General features: G+C 37.0%; 1 protein-coding gene across 22 annotated transcripts in view; it reads left to right on the forward strand.

The window, feature by feature from the left end:
* Positions 1-9965, forward strand: part of LOC117402468 (neurexin-1) — a 389183-nt gene extending 379218 nt beyond the window's left edge. For all 22 annotated transcript variants that reach the window (XM_059024684.1, XM_034003638.3, XM_059024689.1 and 19 more), the window contains one exon: positions 7731-9965. In XM_059024684.1, the coding sequence (XP_058880667.1) occupies positions 7731-8035 (305 nt within the window). In that variant the 3' untranslated portion in view covers positions 8036-9965. The remainder of the gene's footprint in view (positions 1-7730) is intronic.
* Positions 9966-24289: the final 14324 nt, after the last annotated feature.

The following is a 24289-nucleotide window of genomic DNA, read 5'->3' on the forward strand; positions in this document are numbered from 1 at the left end:
ATATGCAGGTGGTTTTGTAATTGTGCACAATTTAGCACTGCACCCCTGAGTAACAAAAAATAAAAACTGACAGTATACATTTAGCTTATAGGCTACTCATGATAATACAAATTAGTGGTATAATGCAAAATTTGTTGCTGGTCCTTTGAAATTTGTATTAACGAGAACTGACTGTCCTCCAGTAAGTATCGTAACTTGCCAATGCGGCACCATTATCTATTTTGTGTTAATTGTCTAGGCTGCCATGTTAATAATAATAATAATAATAATAATAATAATAATAATAATAATAATAATATTTTTTTTAAAAATCATTTTGTTTCAATTTAAAATAATCTTTTATTCGCATTTTACACCAATGTGTACAATGCAGCAGCATGATTTATTTTTTGTTACCATACCGGTAGCTAAATAAAAAGAAAGTGCGCTATATGTTAATTTGATTTTACTACTGTACTGTATACTGTATAGGTGTACTGTACAGATTTATATTTTTTATATAATGTAATGTGTAGACTACCCAAAACACATTGGTGTTATTTCAGCGCAATGATTTATACATTTAAAATACATTGAGCGCTATAAATGTACGTGTGTGCGATTGTATTGTCATTTTTTTAAAACCCGACACCTCCTAATGTCAGACAAGCACAGCCGGTTAAGCGAGGGGCTATGATTATGAAAAGAACAGAATGCATTGTACAGATGACGTTTACATTTAACAAAAACAATGTTATTTTGATTCTTGTACCCTTGCATGTATAGACGTTATCCTTCGTGCCCCCTCTGCTGCAGCAAACCACAAATCAACTTCCGTTATTTATTTGAACAATGTTGCACGACTGTTGCAATAGAGATCTTGCTAAAAGGAAGCAACAAATATTTAAATTTGTATGTTACGGCTCTTTTCATTAACATATTTTCTCTTAGTACATATGACAAAATGTTTACTTTGCTAAGTGTCGCAACGAAAATGCAAATTGCGGTATGTTTGCACTGCGACTGGCATCTTAGTACACCTACCCCACTTACTTGGGTGCCTATTGTTTCCGCATCACTGATTTCTGAGCAGAAATTGAAATTCTCACCCCGAGGTTTTCTTGCAGGTAGGTACTGTAAATAAAGGATACAAATGACAAATCTTAAGGAGCTCTTAAGGAGCAGTGTGGAGTAGTGGTTAGGGCTCTGGACTCTTGACTGGAGGGTTGTGGGTATAATCCCAGGTAGGGGACACTGCTGCTGTACCCTTGAGCAAGGTACTTTACCTAGATTACTCCAGTAAAAACCCAACTGTATAAATGGGTAATTGTATGTAAAAATATTGTGATATCTTGTAACAATTGTAAGTCGCCCTGGATAAGGGCGTCTACTAAGAAATAAATAATAATAAATGTGCACACTACTGTATGTGGCAAGGTTTATTATGAAGAAGTGTCACATTTCCGGCCTGATGAACAGTAATCTTGGACTTTCTTTTCCAAGGTAACGTTAGGTTTGGCTGTTAGTGCTAATCAGGGTCTGTAAAACCAGCCGTAAATGTTTAGTTTTTTTTCCCTCAGAATTAAATCCACTTGACTTATTTCTGGCTGCACAATACATGGTGCATTGCCTAGACATGCCATTTGGACCTTTTTTTTTATCTAATTAGAAAGACCTTTTGCGAACAAAAGAACAGTTTAATTAGTTGCATTATGTAGTAGGCTACAAGTTATAATACCAAGCTAAGCAACTTAAATTATGCAACCAATTTTACAACCGTTAACCCAGGCCCCTATTAATTAAAGAAGTTTCATTTTTAAAGTAAATGTGGGATGTTTTCACACATACAGCAATACAAAAGGTCATTTTATTGTTATTGTATGCCTTCGGTTTCGAGCAGTTATCGAAGCAAGTAGAGCCTGTCATTCTGAAATGAAGATAATTTATCAGGTATCTGCGCTTTGTCTAATTTTACCCCTGAATGCACTTCAGTAACATTTGAGAGAGTGTTTATATCGCCTATGGTCAGGTTTTTTTTTTATTTATTTTTTTTATAAAGATTTAAAGGCACTATCTCCAATAAGCTTTAGACACTATTAAAGGCTAGAAAAAAGCTTAAATAAATTAACACTCCTGCCAAGTCTAGATGCAGAACTTTTCTTATAGACCTTCAAGGAATACTTTGTCACTTACATGTTGCTAATATTTAATTATTTGCCTGTTTAATATACTATTGTGTGTTTTCTGTACAATTCTCTATTGTTGCTTCTACTTACAATATTATTTCCAATGTTAACTAACCATTTCAGCAAAACTGGCTTTAGAAAAGACTCCATGTTGACCAGTGGAAAAAACTATACACAAAAAAACAGCTCTACTGTATATATAACCAGTAATAGTAACCAAGGGTTTTAAAAAAATGTATTCACTCTCCTTAGCATAATGAAAAAAAAACTGTTTATTCTGCCTGATTTAATTTCCCTTTTGACTTGCGTGAACCCCTTTTGTCCTCACACAACACTATAAATTCACTTCCTGTGCAAAGGGTATTATGACCTAATTTACCTGAGCATAACACTGATCTTGCATGCTGTATATGCTGGGTAAGGTGTAAACCTTATAACTGTTGCACAAGGTCTATGCTTACAGTGGAATAGTGAGATAAATGGGTTGCCAAAGTCTGGACACCTGTTACAGTAGATGTTAATGAGTGGTAAGACTTTTTTTTTTTAGGATCATGGTGCTTCCTAAGCCTGTCAGTAATATAAAAATGTTTGAGCGAGCCGTAAAACAAAATGCAGATTCAGGTTTCTTCTAACACCTCCCATTACTGACAGTGACAAGCCCTGACACAGGGAAGTTAATGTCTTCTAATGAAGGTTAATAGGCTTCATTTGGCAGACACAGAAAGGTCTGTGTTTGCACAATAAGGAGCAGCTTTTAGTTAGCTTTTCTTGCAGGTAGTCGCAGTGCTTTCAGATCCCGTATTTGTGTTTCTGGGACCGCTCGGATCGTATCAGATTCTCATTCTCCTTCACCTCCAGTTGGAGGAGTAAAACCACACATTGTTGCACTTGAAGCACACAATGCTGCACTTCGTACTTACTAAACACTTAACAGGACTAACTTTAAAAATACTAAAAGAAACATACTAAATGCGATTGCACGTATTTTGATTAGCTTGAATAAAGACTTCTAGTCAAAACATTGGTGATTGAATTATTACATAATTTTAGTATTTCTAAAATTTAGGTATTCAAATGTCTGATATGGAGGGGGTCAAAACATTACACTCTTCTGCAACTCATTTTGTACAGAATAAACCAGTGTTTGAGTGTAAGTAAGATAATTTAACACAAAATAAAAATAACCAATAAGAAAAATATAAAAAACATTAAATCTAAAAAAAAAAAAAAAAACAGTTTAAACAAATACGTTTTAAGGCAAGATATAAAAACACCTAAGGATTCAGAGTCCCTAATTCCTTTGGCAAGGGCATTCCACAACCTAGGAGCATAGGAACAGAATTGTCATTTTTTCCATGTCCTGCTTTTAACCTATAAAGCCTAAAATGGGTTAGCTCCATTTTACCTGAGTGACTTATTGGTCCCATGTGTTCCAGGTGGGCCGCTCCGATCTCAGGATGCTGGGTATCTCACCGTTCCAAACATTTTAAAAAAGAGCACAGGTGGTAGAGCATTCGGCTATCGGGCCCCTGAATTGTGGAACGAATTGCCAGCCTCTGTAAGGGAGGCACCAACTATGGCAGCTTTTAGGTGGGAACATTATATATATATATATATATATATATATATATATATATATATATATATATATATATACTAAATAAAACAGGCCCCAATATGGAGCCCTGGTGAACCCCTGAGGAAACCGTCCCAGTAACGGACCTAAACCCACCCAGAGACAAAATGCTTTCTCTCAGAGAAATAAGAGCTAAACCTAAGGACAGTGCCAGAAATGCCAAATAGGCTCTCTAACCAAGCAAGTAGAATGGCATGGTTTACTGTGTCAAAAGCGGCACTAAGGTCCAGTAAAACTAATATAGAAAGAGCACCTGAGTCAGAATCCATTAAAAGATCATTTACAGCCTTGACAGGGGCTGTTTCAGTGCTGTGTAGCAGTCTAAAGCCTGATTGACGAGGTTCATAGAGTTTATTTATTGAAAGATGATTATTCAAATGATGTGCCACAACACATTCCAAAATTTTACACAACAAAGGCAAATTTGACATAGGCCTATAATTACCCAAATTATCAGTGACTTGCTTGGTAGTGTCATGCAGAATTGCACAGTTGAAGAAAGGGGGTTGTGTTGGGTGTGACTTCAAAGTTAATATATGCTGGGATTTATTTTACCTTTACTGTCCAGCTATAGTGAAGTGTGGCCACAAGTAACTGCTCGCTTTTTGGTTTGAGAACTACTGCTCCAGAGAAGCCACATATAGAAAAGCCTTTGAAAGAATACCGATGCTGTCTCTGCTAATGCTAATTCCTGTCCAGAGCAGTATTCATGTCATCAAAAGTTCAGAATTTTAATTTAACTCCAATTATTGGCCTATTTCCAAGCAACAAAGAAACTGTACACGTGTGACATTAATTTAATTAGTTTTTTGAAAGGAATTTAAAGTCTAGTTAAACAAGAGTGTTCAGAAAAAAAGGCTGATGTTGAAGCAACCCCATACCACTGGCCGACTTTCATATCAATACAAAATTGGCTTCCTGTAGGTCAATAAACTGTAAGAGGCTTGATTTAATTCAGACCTTTTATTTAATGCTTGGAGGCCTGACCTCTTATGTTGACTATGCAGTAAAATCCATACCGCAAAACAACAAGTTCAGTAGTCTCGCTAATGGTATCTGAGCTGTCGACCCACAGAAGACACGTCTGCTTTTGTGATAATGTGGCTTAGTACATGTGGTCTGTTATGACTGTGCTGCTTCTCGTCTGTAAGATGGAGGCGCTTGCTTGCGTGAGTCAAACACTATTGTAATGGGAATTTGATTCAACTTGTGTGGGCGTCATAATCTTTAATTAAGATTTCTCTTTGATATTGTTAGTTTGTTATACAAAGATGTGATCTGCAGATTGTATTTCTTCATGTGATTTGGAGAAAGGGAATGGGATGTCCATATGGGAATTAGTATAGAAAAGCAGAGTGCCCTTTGTGTTACTGGCTAGGACGGTTTCATCCGAGATTATTTGATAAAGGTAATCTTACACAGTGACTGATCCTGTATTGAATACATGTACTTAGCCTGAAGTTACAGGGGAATAGTCAGTATCTGACCATGCATTCTGCATGCACTGCGGACTTACTGATTGCTTCAGCTCTGCACACATTGTGAATATTCAGCATTGACCCAGTTTACAGTTATTGTATAATGCAGATTGTATCTTTCTTTCTTTCTTGGCAGTTAGGTCATATATTTGTAAAATTGTTCCACATTTGCTACATTTTCCTTCTCTCTATCTGTTGTCTGTTACAGAGACAACCTATTTTATTCTAAATATTCTTAAAACACAGTGAATGTCCACCTTACACATACAGTATCAATACAGTTTGTGGATCACATCAAACGGGATGCACTTCGGACAGATTTGTATAAAGTCCCTAATGACAGTCAGCTTCATTTGAAGAAATATTGTCACTAGAGACAGTATTAAACTGTCTTAGAAACAGTTCTGCCAGGATGCCGGAATCCATATGTAAGATTCAGTAAAATTAAATTCAGTATTGCTACGCCTTAATACACTTCACTTGAAGAACCTTGCCAGTTTGCTTTGTTTTTATTTGGTAAAAGCCCACATACATTGTTCATAAAAAGAAAGCAGAATATTGAATAACATGTCAATAAAACAGATCAGCAGTGAGACAATTCTTTCAAAGTCCATAAAAATCATAAAAATAGATAGATAGCATGTTGATGTAATACCCAGGATGACCCCAAAAGTCAACTAAGTCAACTTATTTCCATTGTGGTCCTGTTGAAATGAAAAGGGCAGAAACCATATATAAAATGAAAATATTATTATATAGGTCACATGGGCATTCAGGAAGACATGGTTTCTTCCATCTGAAGTCTCCTATTAGATAAATATTTCTTTACCTCCTTCTTAAAAACATTCATGCTGTTCAAACTCTTAATATGGTTTAGAAGTAAATTCCATATCTGTATGCCAGTTAAATAAAAAGCATCCATACCTGAGCTATTTACCATTGGCACAAAAAAGTTATAAGTACTATTCCTAGTAGAACAACTATGCTGCTCTACTACTCTCTTGAAATTGTCATGTAAATAATGACTTGATAAATTATTATGAATTTTGAAAACATGATTTTAGTTTTTAACTGATTGACTCTGTCATTGAGATTGAGAAGTCCAAAACTAATTAATTATTTCTGTCCAATATGTGACCTTGAGTCCCTGCCTTTTATAAAGCAAATTACTTTATTTTGTGCCACTTCTCCAGTTTTTGTATAAGGGCTGAATACCAAGATGAGCAAGATTATTCAAAATGACATTGAATTAAAGCTTGACAGACCATTTTTTTGTTTTTAATTTTTCCAAATTAAAAAAAGAAAAAACAGCTTGCCTATACAACAATTTTAGATGAGAGTTACTATTCTTTATAATTTCATGTGCCATAGAATCGCCTGACATTGTTTCATCCAGGATAACTCCAAGATATTTAACAGAGCTTTTTCTTTCTATATATACATTATTGCATGACACGACAAAGTTTGCAGTGTGTTCTATTTTTCTCATAGAGCTAAATAGAGTAGCTTCTGCCTTTCCCAAATGCAAGGATAGTTTATTGCCTATAAGCCATTGACTACATGATTCTAATTCAGAGCTTAATATTTTGCCAATTTCTTGTGGATCTTTACCTGATACTAATATAGCACTATCATCAGCACAAAGTAGAAGCTTGCATTTAACACTTATTGGCATGTCATTAATGTAACATAAGAACAACAAAGGGCCTAAAATACTTCCCTGTGGTACTCCACAATAAATACTCATAAACTTTGATTCAACGCCATTGACATTGACTGTTTCCTGTTGCTAAGATATGATTTGAACCACATAATCGACCTTACACCCATTGCTTCTAGTTTCTCACATAAAATGTTATGATCAATAGTGTTTAGAAGTTGTGGGGCTTCCAAAAGTATGATCTGAAACTCCTAATTTATATTTGTAAGAAATGTGTAGTTGTCAACAGCAATGTTTGTCTTTAGTTTATCTCTTAACAGGCAGTTCAGACTTGAGCAGCAATGGAGTATGGGGGTTTTAAAATGTTTCGATCACAAGGTTTATATGTAAATAAAACCCTTTGCATTCTCTCTCTCTCTCTCTCTCTCTCTCTCTCTCTCTCTCTCTCTATATATATATATATATATATATAGTCTCTCTCTCTCTCTCTCTCTCTCTCTCTCTCTCTCTCTATATATATATAAATATATATATATATATATATATATATATATATATATATATATATATTTATATTTATATAGAAGGTATTGTATTGAAGGTCAAGCTGGGAACTACCCCAGCGTGGAAATAGTCTTTGAAGTTAATGAAATCTGGTAGAAGAAAATGGGATGCATTTTAACTTCTAACTAACTAGATTTGAGAATTATATTAATTTTGATGGAATTAGTTTAAAAAACATTGCCCAACTTTGCAATAACCATCTTCTTTGTTGCATGATCTACCCACAGCAAATCCCACAGGACCCGGCTCCAAAGGCTTCCCAGGGCCCTCGGAGGTGATCAGAGAGTCGAGCAGCACCACAGGAATGGTGGTGGGCATCGTGGCAGCAGCCGCTCTGTGCATCCTCATCCTCCTCTACGCCATGTACAAGTACAGGAACAGAGATGAGGGCTCCTACCACGTGGATGAGAGTCGGAACTACATCAGCAACTCAGCACAGTCCAACGGGACCGTGGTGAAGGAGAAGCAGGCCAACAGTGCCAAAAGTTCAAGCAAGAACAAGAAAAACAAGGATAAAGAATATTACGTCTGATCCAACTTATAACACTTATAAAATAATGTAGTCTTCATTTTATCTGAGACATGGTATAATAAACTTAATTTACTTTTTAATCAAGCACATAGGACAAAAAAAACAAAAAAAACAAACAGGAAATGAGGCCAGAAAGGACATACTGAAAAAATGAATTAAAAATAAATTAAATTAAAAACATTGACATTTCATGCTTTTGTTTCAAAGAAACAAGAGCCGATTAAAAAGGAGAAAACAAACAAAAATGAAAAAAGTCTTAAACAGTCAGTGTTTTCATTTACGTTGCCTGTGTTTGTGTTGCTTGTTTATATTTTTTAAATAAAAAAATATATAAAGTGCCGCCAAAAATTCATAACGGAATTAAAATAATACTGCTTTGAAGGATATCGCAAACAAAAAAGATGCTACCTATGATTGTGGAATCTGCCAACGTATGTGAACTTTCTTAGAGCCGTGAGTGGCCAGAAAGGAATTTGTGATGGCTCATCTAACAGACCCAACGAAGGTGCAAAGAAGAGGAAAAGAAGCATTGGTTATCATAATAGACTAATTCGAAAAAAAACCTTTTGTGTTGTTGGGATGGAAATTGGAGGCCATTATTTCAACCCAATGTGAAATCTAAGGCAGATGTTTTCAGAGAATTACGAGGATGTCTTGATAATTTGGGAAATTCCATGCACGCAAAGTATCTTATTACATATGTTTATATACAAACACATCTATATGTGCTTTCTGGACTGTGATGAGTGATGTTTTATAGCCTGTTGTATAGATGATGCAAATTATATCTGCTCTTCAGCCATTTTTAGTAAAAAATAAAATAATAAAAAATAAATAAATAAATGTTATTAAGTGTTGCTAGATATAGATTTTATGACGTCATCTGTAGGACTTTCTTTTTTTTTTTTAACAGTCATTCTTAACCGTGTCATTATATTTCCCTTGAACAGTTTGCATTGTAATGAGTGTCCTCTGTATCTGTATGAGGGATATGTATGAATGTATGGTACATAGAAGTTAGCTTTTTCCAAAACCTGTATAGCAATCCCATTTATCATTTTATTTGTTGACTGAAGATATATATAAATGAGGGAAAAAAATAAATATTAAAAAAAATACATGTCTAAATGTGTTTGCCCCGCAAAATATTTATTCAATGCACAGAAAATGGTGACAAACCCCTTTTGTGTCTTGCTGTGCATTGGTTTATTGGAACCTGCAATCAGTCCTTAGAAATTTTGGCATTTGATTGGTTAAAACCTCATCGCATGACCCAAAATAGATATAAATATTGCCCCATGACGCTTTTTTGGGTTAATGTTTTTTTTCTCCCTCCCTTAAATTACGTCATCACGCTGAGCGTCCTCCTCTCCACACACAACACAGCAGAATGCATCTGGACAAACCCACATCTGGAAATCGATTTTGTGACACAACAGAAAATGAATTACAAAATATACTACAAAACAAAGATGCTGCAAACACTCAAATCATCATAATAACTTTGCTTTCAGTATTTTCTGACTTCCTAAAATCCAAACAAATCCAACTCGATGATGTAAATAAATACAACGCAATGAGAAAGTCAGACAGACAGTTCTAAACCAAAAAAACGGTAATGTACTTTTTAAAACTAAAGCTTTGTTAATTATTGTAATTTACTTGACTGGTTCAGAAAACAAATATGGACTGCAGACCTCATAGTGGGAAACTAAAGGCCCCTCGGAGCCTGCGGCTTTGGGCATTATAGTCCCCTGTCGGTAACTATAGTTCTTCCCTTGGGGGCTATAGTTTCCCAGTTTCCCTCCAGTCTATATTGACTATATATTTTTTTAAATCATATGTTTGGTTACCGTTGCTGCTCTAAAAGTAAATTGATTATTATTATTATTATTATTATTATTATTATTATTATTATTATTATTATTATTATTATTATTATTATAGGAAAGAAATGTAGTTTAAATCTATGATGGATTTTTTAGAAGAATGTGTTATATAACAGATTCCAATGTATTACTCCTTTTAACTAAAATACGGCTTTTCGTTTATTTGGGAAATTATTTGAGACATTTTGCAGTGTATCAGTAATTCAGGTGTGTGTCAGTTTTTTTATTTTTTTTATTAACAGTTTAATCAAAATAATTCAGCTGTGTTTCTGTGGTGGGGAAAGAGCTCTAGTCTTTGTAAAGAAAAAAGATGCCTCATCATCAACATGAAATCATTTTCATTTATACATACAGGTTTTACTACTTGGAATGAAATGTGAAGTCTCTTAGAATATCTGACATTTCGAGTTAGTAATACATCTTATTTTTCCATGCAATTTTCGAATGATTTCTCAGCAATGTATCCTGTTGTAATGTACCTTCTAAGCAAATTCAAAGAGCATACATTAGGCTGGGAGAAGGCACTTCAAGGGAAACATGCTGAATTTGTAAAAGCCTCCAGGGAGGAATGTACACACTTTACAGACAGGAAGGAGGAATTTAAAACAGCAGGAGAAACAAACCCCACAGATCTTGTGGGATTTGATCGCCTCAGTGGGTGAATCTTGGCAGACACTGCTGCTGTTGTCTTTGTGGAATATATTGAGAATGTGCCCAAGAATGAAACCAGTCCCACAGGGTTTCTTATTCAGTGTCTGCACAACAGTCATTTTAAGGATATGTCCCCTGGTTTTAAGAATGCCGCAGCACACTGCTACCCCTATTGTAATTCAAAAGGGACATCTCAGTGATATAAATAATTCCACAGTACCACAAGGCAAGTATTGGCAATCATCATGAATGGAAATGTGGCCTGCTTTCACATACTGTTTATGCAGGATACCTAACTGAGATGATTCATTTACAGTGGAGGGCTCTTTCTTCTACAGCTATGTTGGCACGGGAGGCTTAGTTCCTCAAGAAGTTAAATTGACGTTTGCCACTTTTACCTGGCTCCTTCTACAATCAAGGTCAATGTGACGTTCCTCTGCTGAAAAACAGATATTAAAGCCAAAAGAACATTGCTTCAGAACAGGTGCTGACTTGGTGTGAAGGAAACCTGTTTGCTGCCAACACACTCAATAAAATAGGACATGCATATCAAATTAAGTGAAAATCAAAGTTTGCATTATTAGTTAACAACCCAGAACTAAAACGCTTCTGTTTTATATGTGATTGGCACTATTCCATCAGCTTCTGATTTCACAGAGGAAATCAATAACTTTCTAGATAGTTTTCTTTTTTCTCAAACCTATACACAATCCTGTCACAACTGATCAACTCTCATCAACTTCAAGAATGATTCACGCTCACTCAGTGTAATTAAGGTTAAGTTCCTGCACATGGCTTTTGATAGGAGAAAATAGATGTTTCATAATTAATCGCAGCAACAACCACAAAGTATCTGTCAATTGCATTGCAATAAGCATAAACATTTATATAACAACTGAAAAAAACAACAGACAATGTGTACAATATCCAACACCTACCCAAGTCTAACAACGGCAATAAAAACAAGACAAAAGAAAATATGCAGAAAGTCCTGCTCTTTCAGCTCCTTAATAATGTTTAAATGCATTTTCTCTCTGGCTTGAATCTGCGCATACAATTGTATTTCTTTTCAATTCAATTTACCTCAACATACCCATTAAATTGCTTAATTTGCAAGCAGATTAGGGAAGCTGCTTTGTATTGATTTAATTTTGCCAGCTGAAATCTTAATACTGTTTGATTAAAAGAAAGAAAGAAAAAGCTATTACATATTTGAAGCTGTTGCATACACTTTACAGAACACTTCATTGGTTTCTAGAAGTGTGGGTCCTGCCAGCAGAACAGTTCACCATATTGACAGAATTCCTCCTTTCTGCCTTTCGACATTCTAGTCCATGACTTTCCCCACGTGACAAGTTGATTGGACTTTTTCCTTCCCCTATATAGACCTGTGAGATGAGACATTCCCAACAAAGAATAGATAGGTCAGATAATGTGCTTCTTCCAGTGCTTTGTGTGATACATCATGTAAGGCCTTTTTTGTTGCAAGGCCATTTTATCCATTGGTCGAAATGCTACGCAAGTGGAATTTACTGTTTTGTTAATAAAATGTTTCTTATTACAAAAAAAAAAGTTTGGCACTTTTTTCTTTTTAACATCATCATAGAATAGAGAACAAAGGAAACTTTTTGGCTTTGGGTGACAACTATTGAGTTACAAGACTTTTTATAACATTAACACTACACACAAGCCATGGACCTGATAGCAGAAGTATTGATCCATCGTCTACACAGTGGTTCCCAAACTCCAGGTGGTACGCAAACACTACCCAGATCCGGTTAAGCAGTTCTTGCATAAACGCATTTCTACACAATCACACATTGTTCAATTACAATATGTATTACTAAGCAACACAGCAAACAGCTTTAACCACTTTATGGGCCTCATTTACTAAAAGGCACTAAATTTAGAGCGTGCATGTGAAGTAGTGAGCCTAACGTGCGCGATAAATCTAAATTTACTGCCCCATTAATTTTTGTGCACACTATTTGGCTCTGTGACAGGATAGCTGAGTCGTGGCGTCCCCAGACCAGAAAGCTGACAGAGACACAGACAGGTACTTGTGAGTGAAAAGCACCGGTGCACATTTTTTTTTCATTTTAAAATAAAATAATGCAAGAAAAACAACCCACACAGAGCAAAATAAAAGAGTAAACAAAAACAGATTTCAAACATAAATAATACAGACACTCAAACAAGCAACATGCTGGTCTGCCCAGCACGAGTAGCAATTGCTTTCTTTCTCTTTTCATCTTACTTTTACTTTAGTTTTAGTGTTTCTCCCGTCTCTCTCACACGTTCCTCTTTGAACACCCACAATATCACATTTAAATCATACCACACATCACCCGTTTAAATAACCATAAACAAAACATTTTAAATCATAACACTGCATTTATTACAAGCTCTGCCCCTATTTACATGCAGGGCTCTCTTCTGCCCTGCACAGGCTCATTTACATGCTATAGCGTGCTCACTAAATTTAGTGCGATAATGTCCCAGACTACACGTGACCACCTTCATTTAAAAAGCCCCAGCAGTCCAGGCGTATCTTTTGTTCAGTAGCTTATTGTGAAAGGTGAAGGTGTCTTACATTGGCTTACAGACACAGCACTCAGCAGGGGACAGGCAGAGGCAACGTAAAGTGAACCCGCAGTGCTTACCTTTTCATTTTAACATGTATTACTTATTATTATTATTATTATTTATTTCTTAGCAGACGCCCTTATCCAGGGCGACTTACAATTGTTACACGATATCACATTATTTTTACATACAATTACCCATTTATACAGTTGGGTTTTTACTGGAGCAATCTAGGTAAAGTACCTTGCTCAAGGGTACAGCAGCAGTGTCCCCACCAGGGATTGAACCCACGACCCTCCGGTCAAGAGTCCAGAGCCCTAACCACTACTCCACACTGCTGCCCTTACTTGTATGATATATATATAAAAAGGAAAACAGCCTTTTTCCTTTATCCTTTAATGCATATACAATAAAAGTCATGTTGTGCAATGGCATATTTTTCTTTTTGTTCAGTTTACTCGATAAATATCGATTGATGAGACGTAGCCTCAATTCTCTTCCTTGTCGGCATTGCCACCCTGCAGAGCAGGCTCCATGGATCAGGGTGCCAGTGCTATGTGAGTACAATCAATAGCACCCATCACATTGGGGAAGCCAGTAACCAGGGTAGAAACCCACTTTCATGTTCTGTAAACCTGTCCTGTGGAAATATTTTGTAAATTGCAGTTTATTAAATAGGTTGCAGTTAAAGCTGAATGACATAGTTTAAAATAAATAGTTAATACTCCAAAGCAGGGGTGTAAAACATACAGCCCGCAGGGCAATATTTGTCCCATTAGTTTATAAAATTGCATTGATGTACTGACGACTGTATCGTTTTGGAATTCTTCTTTAAAACAACCTGCTTCTTTAATATAACACGGGTATTCAATATGTGCAGTCTGCAATGTATGAGTGACATTCCCATTAAGCCAATCACAGCTCAGAGAGGTAGTAAAATGGCCAATAAAACAGCGCACAAGATCCGTTTCCTCACTCACACGTGTAACAGCACAGCACACATCATTTTGATTAGGATAGCAAAGCAAAGGCTTGTTTAAACTATTTATTTTACTTTGTGTAAAATTTAAAATCAGTAGCCAAAAGGTAGTTGGAGATGTAACGGAAGCGAAAGGTGGAGGCGGAACATCCAAAATCGTTAGCCAGATGATTATTTTTTCTGTGAATAATTTTGACAGCAAGGCACTGTGTCTGATTTGCAGTACAATGTTACAGTTATGAAAGATTTATGAAAGATTATCTACAACGTCACTATGACACGCATTCTGAGTTTACTGGAAATTAAAGAAGATATGGAGTCTCAACGAGAAGAAAAAAGGAAAGTGCTGTGGATGCCAGTTTTATTGATAGCAAAGAGATTGCATGTGCTGCCCTGAAAAAAGAGAAAATGTTTCCTACATCAGTCTCGTAACATGGTTGCTGTGCGTATTACCGAAATGGCAGGTAATATTAACTTTAATGGTATTGAAGAGCTTTTAAGTTTAAGCATGAACAACACAACCACATGAATGGTCTTTTATAACTTGAAGAAACCATGGAAAGTGCAGAATTACCTTGGAAGAAACTAACTGGGATTACAATAGATGGTGCACAATATATGACTGGGCAAAAGAGTGGACTGGCTAGCAGAGTGCTAGAAAAAATTAAAGAAAGAAATGCAGAAGTACCAGTTTTCTTATAATGCATTCTGCATCTACATGTGCTATGTGGAAAAGCTGCAGAATTAGAACATGTAAAGAGCATTGTTATCAAGTGTGCCAGAAAAGAAGTGCCAGGTGTCCCGGCAGAATCATAAAAGGTACATGTCATAGAGGTACTATTTACTAAATCGCATTTTCACAGCTTGCAAGTAAAAAAGTTTTATTTTGCAATATACATTAAATATTGAGACTTAGCATTATATGCTGTGACATACTTTTTTTTTTTTTACTGTTTCAGATTCCCATTGAAAGTATACTCTTCTATTTGTTGTCAGTGTTCTAGGAAAGCTGCTTCTAGTTATATCTGACTATTTTTGTACTATAAAATACATTAAGTAATCTGTTGATTTAATTTATTAAAAACTTGCCATACTTATTGATGACTTGGAATCATGCAGTGGGGGTAATGTGTTTTGTGTAAAGTAGTATATTTGAGTCTATTGGTCTACATACAATTCCTATAGACATTTTCAGGCACATTACGATGTATAACTTTTTTTTTTCCAACAAGTGAAAAGTCTTAACTTAAATGGCCCTTGCTGCCAGATGAGTTGGACACCCCTCACCTAGACAATCAGTTATCATTTCTGGATGTTTTTCGTTCAAACACATTTTCATAACCAAGTAATTCAGCAAGATGTATTTATTTCGCATTAGTGAATCAGTGAATCAGACAAACAAATCTGTCAAATTGATTCACTAAACTGAATGAATCAAACAAATCGAGTCAATAGAATCGAACTGCACATCACTAGTTTACAAGCCAGAAAAAAAATGTTTAAATAGCCTGCCTATCAGCAGTTAGTTTTCCATTTGCACAAATAAATGATCACTTTAATGCACACATTAATGCTGGATGCTCATTTAAATACAGCAGCATGCATTATCATAAAAATCACATATTAGTTCTGATTACCACATTGTGAAGCCCTACATTTAGTGCACGCCATAATATTTCAAGTATCGAATGCGATAATGAATACAATTGCAATAGTAAATATGGAAATCATTAACATCCACACTAATCACAATAATGGTGCACCATAATGTTTAGTTCCCTCTCGTAAATGAGGCCTAAAATATCATTATAAGATGTGTATGTAGTCTTTATTTTTCTCCTTTATCTGTTTTCTTTTATTACGGGTGTGTTTATAAATTAATATATATTACAGCTCCCTTTGATGCAATACCAAGCATCGCCTTCAAAGCCACCAAACAGCTTTCTCATATGAAACAAATACTAACTAAATAACTGTTACACATTATGAAGGCACAAACTTATTTAGCCAGCATTATTTAAAATAATTTATATCTAGCATTCACGTAAATGCACATCTTTCTAATCTGTGTTCATTCTACTGCTTGTTTTCACTATTCAGGGAGAAAAAAAAAAAAAAACATAATCTGGCTGTCCCATCCTTTTCGCTCTGCATAAAGTACCTAAATCCAATTGAAAATTTGTGGCATGACTTGAAGATTGCTGTCCATCAACGCTCCCCAAGGAACTTGACAGAGCTTGAACAGTTTTGTAAAGAAGAATTATTATTATTATTTGTTTATTTAGCAGACGCCTTTATCCAAGGTGACTTACAGAGACTAGGGTGTGTGAACTATGCATCAGCTGCAGAGTCACTTACAACTACGTCACACACGAAAGACGGAGCACAAGGAGGTTAAGTGACTTGCTCAGGGTCACACAATGAGCCAGTGGCTGAGGTGGGATTTGAACCAGGGAGATAAGTGGAAACAAATCCTAATTTAAATGCATGAAACTCTGAGGCACTGACACAACACAATGTGAAAAAAGTTCAAGGGGGTGTAGACTTTCTATAGGCACTATATATATATATATATATATATATATATATATGGCTACTGAGGCTACTGAGTTACAAGACTTTTTATAACATGAACACTACACACAAGCTGTGGACCTGTTAACAGCATAATAGAACGGTACATCTCAAGCAGTACAAGAAGAAAGATTCAATAGAAAGGGCATCCGTCCACTTTATTTTTGGATTTTATATTTAGATCGCTGTTCTGCAGTTAACCCAGATGCATTGCAAATGCAGGAAGGTTTTGGGGACTTGCATTTAATTGCAATCCACTCATCATGGGCCCATTATATCCTTAGATGTGCCACAGCATTACATTAAAAATAAACGTGTTAGTGTAGCATGCAGTGTTGTGTGATGTAGTTAAAAGCACTAAAACCACACATGCAGGCAAGCCTGACTCTTTTGCACAGTTGTTAAGACATGCTTGCAGTGGGCAGAGCAGCCAGTCTGTGCCCTTTTTCTATTGCCAGTGTCATCACAATACCATTATAATAAATGGCAACACTCTTTTTACTTTATTTAGAATAGCTTCTGAACTATATCTGACACAAAGGATAGAGTAAGCAGGATTCATGGGGGCAGTAAGTGTGTCTTTTGGGGTCCTTCTCCCTGACAGCTCACGGGACAGATATCTTAAAATATATTTTTGCAAAAGTAATTTTCCTCACTAACATTTCTGGTTCTAAAATCCTGGTTACCTTCTGTTTTGTCATTCTTTAGGACCCAGAGGAAGCATGTGGCAGGCATGCATTCAGGTTACCTTATGACTCCATGTACACTAGGACAGTTTGGGACAGTTCAGGCTTTTCAACTCACATCGCAATGCATTCTGGTATGTTTTACCTGTCTCAGCTGCCTTTCACAGCAGGACTACACTTTACATTAGGGGATACAGCAGCTTTAATGTAAATGTACATAACGTATGTATTGTTGAACTTGTACTGTATATTACAACATTAGATTGTCATGCTATTGATATAAGAAGTTGAGAACATGAGAACTTCATGCAGTTTTGTTACATTTTTTGCTGACACCTCTAATATCCTGTAATTAAATGGCCTTTCATTATTTTGAGACTGCAATGAATTGCTGTAGGGAATTCACATCTATCTATTTTATAGAGTTTTCGATAATCACCTACTGTAGCGCAAGCCTCATAGTTACACACTTTACAGCAGCACCTTTAATATGGCACATATTTTACAAAAAGATGCAGTCGTAAAGGTAGAATCAATATTTAATATGGAAGGATCAATGTTTCCTGTCTTTTATTTACTGGTTAAAAAGTCATCCAACCTGCCACTCGGTGAAATTTGTAAAATGATAATGTATTGTAGGCATTAAAAAAAGCATGTTCCTTGCAACACATAGTGCTGCATGATCTTTCATTCAATAAGAAAGCACAAGTGATAAAATGCTAATAGGAGAAATAAAATAGAAAGTGCTGAACTACCAAAAAACAGTTTACAGTTCTTGTAATTTAGTTCAAAATGCCTCCAAGTAAGCTTCAAGTTTGGGATATGTAATATGAAAGTTGCTGTGTGAACTGGTAACCATTCTCATCCATTTATCATACTTACTAAGTGTTATTACAGGACTTTAACTGCACTTAGTCGAATTTGCTCTTACTTATAAGTGGTTTTGATACAAGTTAGATCCGCTTTTATTGTGCCTGAAAAACACAAGCCAAGTTAGTAGAAACAATTGAGGCAACCTTGACCCCCACCGCTTTGACAGTTGTGCCTATTTGCTTGGTGCTAGCCAAGGTTGACCCAATTGTTTCTTGAAACTTGGCTTTGAGCTGGGACGATGCAAGAAGTGAGATACATTCATGCAAGTTGTGTGTTTAGCACATTACTTGATATGATTTCACCAAAACCAATTGTGTAATTTTTGGCACAGAATTCTATTCCCTTTATTCTGATCTGGATTCACAGCCCAGGTTTATCAGTGGAGCATCTACCCAACAGCCTTCTACAGATATTGGCAGCAAGTTGATTGTTCTGCCTATGGGGAATAAGACTTATGCCTTATCTAAAAATAGCTTTTTTGTATCTCTTCCTTGTTCATGCTATCAGTTTCATCTCCCGTTTTAAGAAAATGATGATATTGCAAAATCCTTTTTTCTATGTGGAGAGGGTCAAACCCTAATTCGAAAGTGACATCCTAAATTTATGTTAGCATTACTTTATTTCATGAATGTTTTTTTGTTTTGTTTTATTCTTGCATTATTTAAAATATATGCTGCACATGAATAGGAATTGTATGTACATACATGATATATTAAATAAGTGGTTAAAATTGTATTATGCATCTACATGTTTGGGTGCTATTTGCTAATCCTTGCACCTGGGTTTTTAAAATATATGCTTGTATAGCAGAACACAATAAACAACAATGTTATAACAGCGTCCTTTACTTTGTCCTCTCACCTAATATGGCTGCCATATTGTGGTCCTGTTTTCCAGATGATATAGAGATATTGAGATACTGGCTTCAGATTTGCTATATATAGTATGTTATTGTGAATATCTGAAGGTCAAGTTTAATTATGGGTGATGTACAAGAAAAACCGTTTTGTAGCTGCCACTGTCTAGGCCTCATATCAGGCAGTGAATTCCTATTTGCAAAAAAAAAAAGAAAGAAAGAAAAAACACATGCAAACTTTATTGGAGACCTTGACATTGACCTCCACCCAATCTAGGTTTCATGAAAAAGACATTTAAATACTGTTTCTTTAAGGTTAACGGCAGAATTCTGTGATTCAATCAGCCAAAATAAAATCCACTTAAGCAGAAGCACTTCTGGATAGTCCCCTTTTAACCCTTTCATGCATGGCAGCCTCACATGGGGACGAATACAAAAAAAAGGGTTACAAACCCTTTTCTTTAACCACTGGACCACACAGCCTCCTATACACAGCGATGTGTTTTGCCCAGTGAATAATGAAGGGTTGTAGTCCCGTAGACAATAAATAAACCAATGAATCCAATCCAAGTGAGTGCTGTAGTGCTTGTGGTGAAAGTACAATTTACAATGGTGAACAAGTAGTGTAGTGTTGTCCAGGTTTAGTGCTGGCCATGGGTGACAGCTCCAGATCGACATTAATTAATTAAAGTACTAAATTTATGTTTGTTTAGGAATATATATATAATGGTGTGCAGGAGTCTCCACTGCTCAATACAGAGGTATGAATGGACAGTGAGAATGGTGTGCAGGAGTCTCCACTGCTCAAGATACAGAGGTATGAATGGACAGTGAGAATGGTGTGCAGGAGTCTCCACTGCAGAGCTCCTGATCTTTTAAGCAGCGGAGGTTTATAGAGGCTTGTGACAGAAAGTGAAAGGATTTGAGCTGTAAATCTCCCTCCTGACCAGAAAGTAAGTTTGGTGGTTCGCTTCCTCCTAGATGGGCAGCCTCAACGGTAGACGGAAACCGGAAGGTGACCATATTAGGGGGAGTGCGTAGCTGCATGTACCCAGAAGGACTCCATTGCAATCAGCCGCGGGGCGGACATCGATTGGAGAAACCATGGCGACAGGTTCAAAGGGGAAGCAGCTACGTCAGTATGGCCCCCTTGCGCTGAAACATAATCTACAGCCGGAGCCTGTGTGTTTTGGAGAGCATGTGTTTTGTTTGTTTTGTTGCAGAGGGGGACTGAGGAGACAGGACGCTGCAGCCACAGAGCCAGCACCCCTTCCTGATCACTACACTCACTGCACCTTATGGACACTCATCGCACTACCCGGATTTTGAAGAGCACAGTTTTGTGACCAGGATTATAATTGTATTTGCTGTTTTTTTTGTCTTTGGGACTGTAAACCCGCCCTGATACCATCGTTGGTAGAAGGGGCGACTTATTGTTTTTGGAAGTAAAATAAACACTGAGGTTTTTGTGAGAGGAACATTGTTTGGACATCCCTTTTGTACACCACCCTGTTCACAAGGCTCTTCCAGGCCAGTTTGACTTGTTCTCCCACCACCAGCCACTCCCTCCAGTGTGTGTTTGGAAGTTCCTGTAGTTGGCTGTTATGCTTTACTTTAACACACAATTCATACAATGTATCACCCTCTTCATTTGACGGGGAGATCTGTCAATTTCTTTATTTTTAACATGTGCCCTTTATCCTCCCCATCCAGCTTGACAGATGGGGAAATCAATAAAGAGATAAAAGGGGTCTCAAGTAGGTTGAGATTGCTTTCACAATTTTTTTTATGATCTCCTGCTGCTCACTGGAAAGGGCTGCATGCAACTGAGAAAGCAGCATCTCAGCTACTCTAACAGAATGTAACCCCAGAGTTGTAGATAAGTGCTGTGTGCTTCTCCAATTTAAAATTCTTCAAATCCATGAACTGACGCAGCTTTGTAACTGCAGTATTTACTATTAATTTTGTGAAAGTCTGAGATTGCCTGATTATTCACAAAAACAGAGACGTCATCCATGTATGCATATACTTTTATTGGCTGGGCTGAGCTCCCTGGGACTGAGCTCTGTTAAAACCTGTCTGAGTCTGTTAATAAGAGGTTCAATAGAAAGAGAATAAAGCATACCCGAGAGAGGACAGCCTTGCCGGATACCCCTGTGGACTGGGAAAGGTGCACATCCCCCCTGTTGATCTTCATGAAACTGAAGTATACAGTATAGAAACTGCATATGGGATATATATCCCAGGCCAAATCCGAAGGCTTCAAATACCTTCCACAAATAATTGTGATTGACTCTGTCAAAAGCTTTTTCTTGATCGAGACAGATAAGCCCTGCAGGGAAACCAAAAAGCTTGGAGGCAGCCAATGTGTCTCAAATTAAAAAAAAAATATTGTCAAAAAATGCATCTATTGGGCCATGACTCAACACAGTGCTTAATCTGTTTGCGAGCACTTCTGAAATTATTTTATAGTCCGTACACAGCAATGACACAGGCCTCCAGTTCTTTAATATTGCAAGTCTCCTTTTTTGGTAATAATATTATTATTGCTCTCCTGCAGCTCAGAGTCAACTTTCCTTTCTCCAAGCTTTCACAATAGACTGCATGCAAGTCATTGCTTAACAATGTCCAGAAAGCTTTAAAAACAAATCAACTGGCAGCCCATCCATTCCTGGAGCTTTTCTCCCTTTCAGTCCCTGGCGGGCATCAGAGAGCTCCTGCCTCGTTCATCGTTAAAAGCCCATCCAGCACTTCCTTTTCCTCTTCAGGAATCTTCGGCAGAGCCTCCAGGAAATGCTGTGTCCTCAGACTGCCTTCCAGCAACTGTGAACAGTTCTGAGTAGAAATCCACAGCATATCACCGGATCGCCCCGGAGCTCCCTCAACTCTTCTCCTGCCAATGTTTTTAGACAGTGGATAGATTTTCTGTGTGCACTCTTTTCATCCAAACCCCCAAAAAATCAATCTCTGTGAGGTGCTGCACTCGGCTCCTCACCAGCACCCCATGCACTTTAACCCTTTGCGGTCCATTTATTAATCGCGCGTCAGGCACGCCAGGAATAATTAATTTTCACACGCGCAGTTAATTTTATACGCGCTGTTTAAAAGTATTTTTTTTCACAGTCAAACGGGTTTAAATGGCCCTGCATATCAACAAAGCACACACTAGGCATCTCCAGCCCCTCCCCAGCCTTTTGTTTGCTATAGCGTTCAGCTGTGTAAGAAATAAATAATAATAATAATAATAGTCGTACATACCGATCGATCATCTCCAGATCACTCGTTTTATCACCAAACTCCTCAATAATGCGATCAAAGTCATTATTTTATTACTATAACATCTGGAAAAAGCTCTGCAAATGTCCATGATAGTCTCAGTGCGCTGACGCACTTAGCCAGCTTGTTTATTATGGACGCCCATTATCTGATACCTGATACCATGTATGACTATTCATGAAATACGCCTTTTTTTTTTTTTTTTTTTTTTTTTCCGACTTGTCTCGGCTCCTGTCGCTACCACTCGGCAATTGAATGGTTTTCTCGGCTTTTTCCGGAGAAAAAACGACTAAACACCCGTTTATTGCGTTGCTATAATGATGTCGGACCCAGTCCGACAAAGGACCTGTGAGGAATAATTGCAATGTCGGACCCAGTCCGACAATGGACCGCAAAGGGTTAACCCTTTGCGGTCCATTGTCGGACCTGGTCCGACATTGCAATTATTCCTATCAGGTCCATTGTGGGACCCTGTCCGACATCATCAAAAAAACACAAAAAACTGGTTTCTAGTCGTTTTTTCTCAGGAAAAGCCGAGAAAACCATTCAATGGCTGAGTGGGAGCGACAGGAGCCGAGACAAGCCGATAAAAAAAACTAAAACCAAAAAGGCGTATCTCATGAATAGTCATACTTGCCATTGGCATCCCATTTGGGCGGTCATAAGGAAACAAACTGGATGTTACTGTATCAGCGCACAGAGACTATCATGGACATTTGAAGAGCTTTTTTGAGATGTTATAGTAATAAAATAATGACTTGGATTGCATTATTGAGGGGTTTGGTGATAAAACAAGTGATCAGGAGATGATTGATCGGTATGTACGACTATTATTATTATTAATATTATTATTATTATTATTATTTATTTCTTAGCATATGTGAAAGCGATAACGAACGAAAGGGTGGGGCGGGGATGGAGATGCCTAGTGAGTGCTTTGTTGATATGCAGGGCCTTTTAAACCCGTTTGACTGTGAAAAAAAAATACTTTGAAACAGCGCGTCTAAAATTAACTGCGCGTGTGAAAATAAATTGGGCCTGACGCGCCTGATGCGCACTTAATAAATGGACTGCAAAGGGTTAATATTCAGCAGCTCAGCCAGCTGCTGTTTTTTTAATTTTGAGGTCTTGAATCAACCTGCTATTGGGACTGGACTGTAGAGCTCCCTGAAGCTCTAACATGTCCCTCTCCCATTCTTCCAGAGTCTCAGTCATCCTCTTTGTGACGTTAGCAGTATACTGTCGACAGAACAACCTGACCTGCACCTTCCCCCCATCCCACCACTGAGCTAGGGAAGTAAAAGCTAAGAAATAAATAATAATAATAATAATAAAAGCGGTCTTCTGCTCTCTCCACCTTTCCCTGACAAAGCCATACATTTCTTAAAATGGGTGTCTTTTAAAAGCTGAATGTTAAAATGCCAGTAGGACTGTCCTGGCTTTAGAGGGTCTGACAGAGCATGTCTGACAGAGCAGCACCTAGAAAGTAAGAGAGCGGCACTATATGCAGAAAACACACAACAACTGAAATGTCATCGTGAGGAAGATATGTTAAACAAAATACCAAAGCTTACACGCTATTTTAATACAATACCAACAAATGTATGTGGAGGTACCAGTACTTTGGAAAATATATTAGAGAAATCAACAGGAGGAAACTACTAAGGCTCATATGAATTAGACTGGGACAATTGCCATGGTAAAGGAAAAATGAGTCAAATTTTTCTCACTCTATTTTGGTAGTACTTTCGGGTTGTGTGTGTTAATATTAAAATATATTTAATATTTGTGCCTGAGTTCCAATTTAGCCTTTCTTAAACCGGGTTTCCATGAAGTTTTTAGGTTGTATTAAAACACAGCCTGCCTCATTTGGGCCAAAAATTA

This window comes from Acipenser ruthenus, chromosome 5 (genome assembly GCF_902713425.1).
Source record: "Acipenser ruthenus chromosome 5, fAciRut3.2 maternal haplotype, whole genome shotgun sequence".
NCBI lineage: Eukaryota > Metazoa > Chordata > Actinopteri > Acipenseriformes > Acipenseridae > Acipenser > Acipenser ruthenus.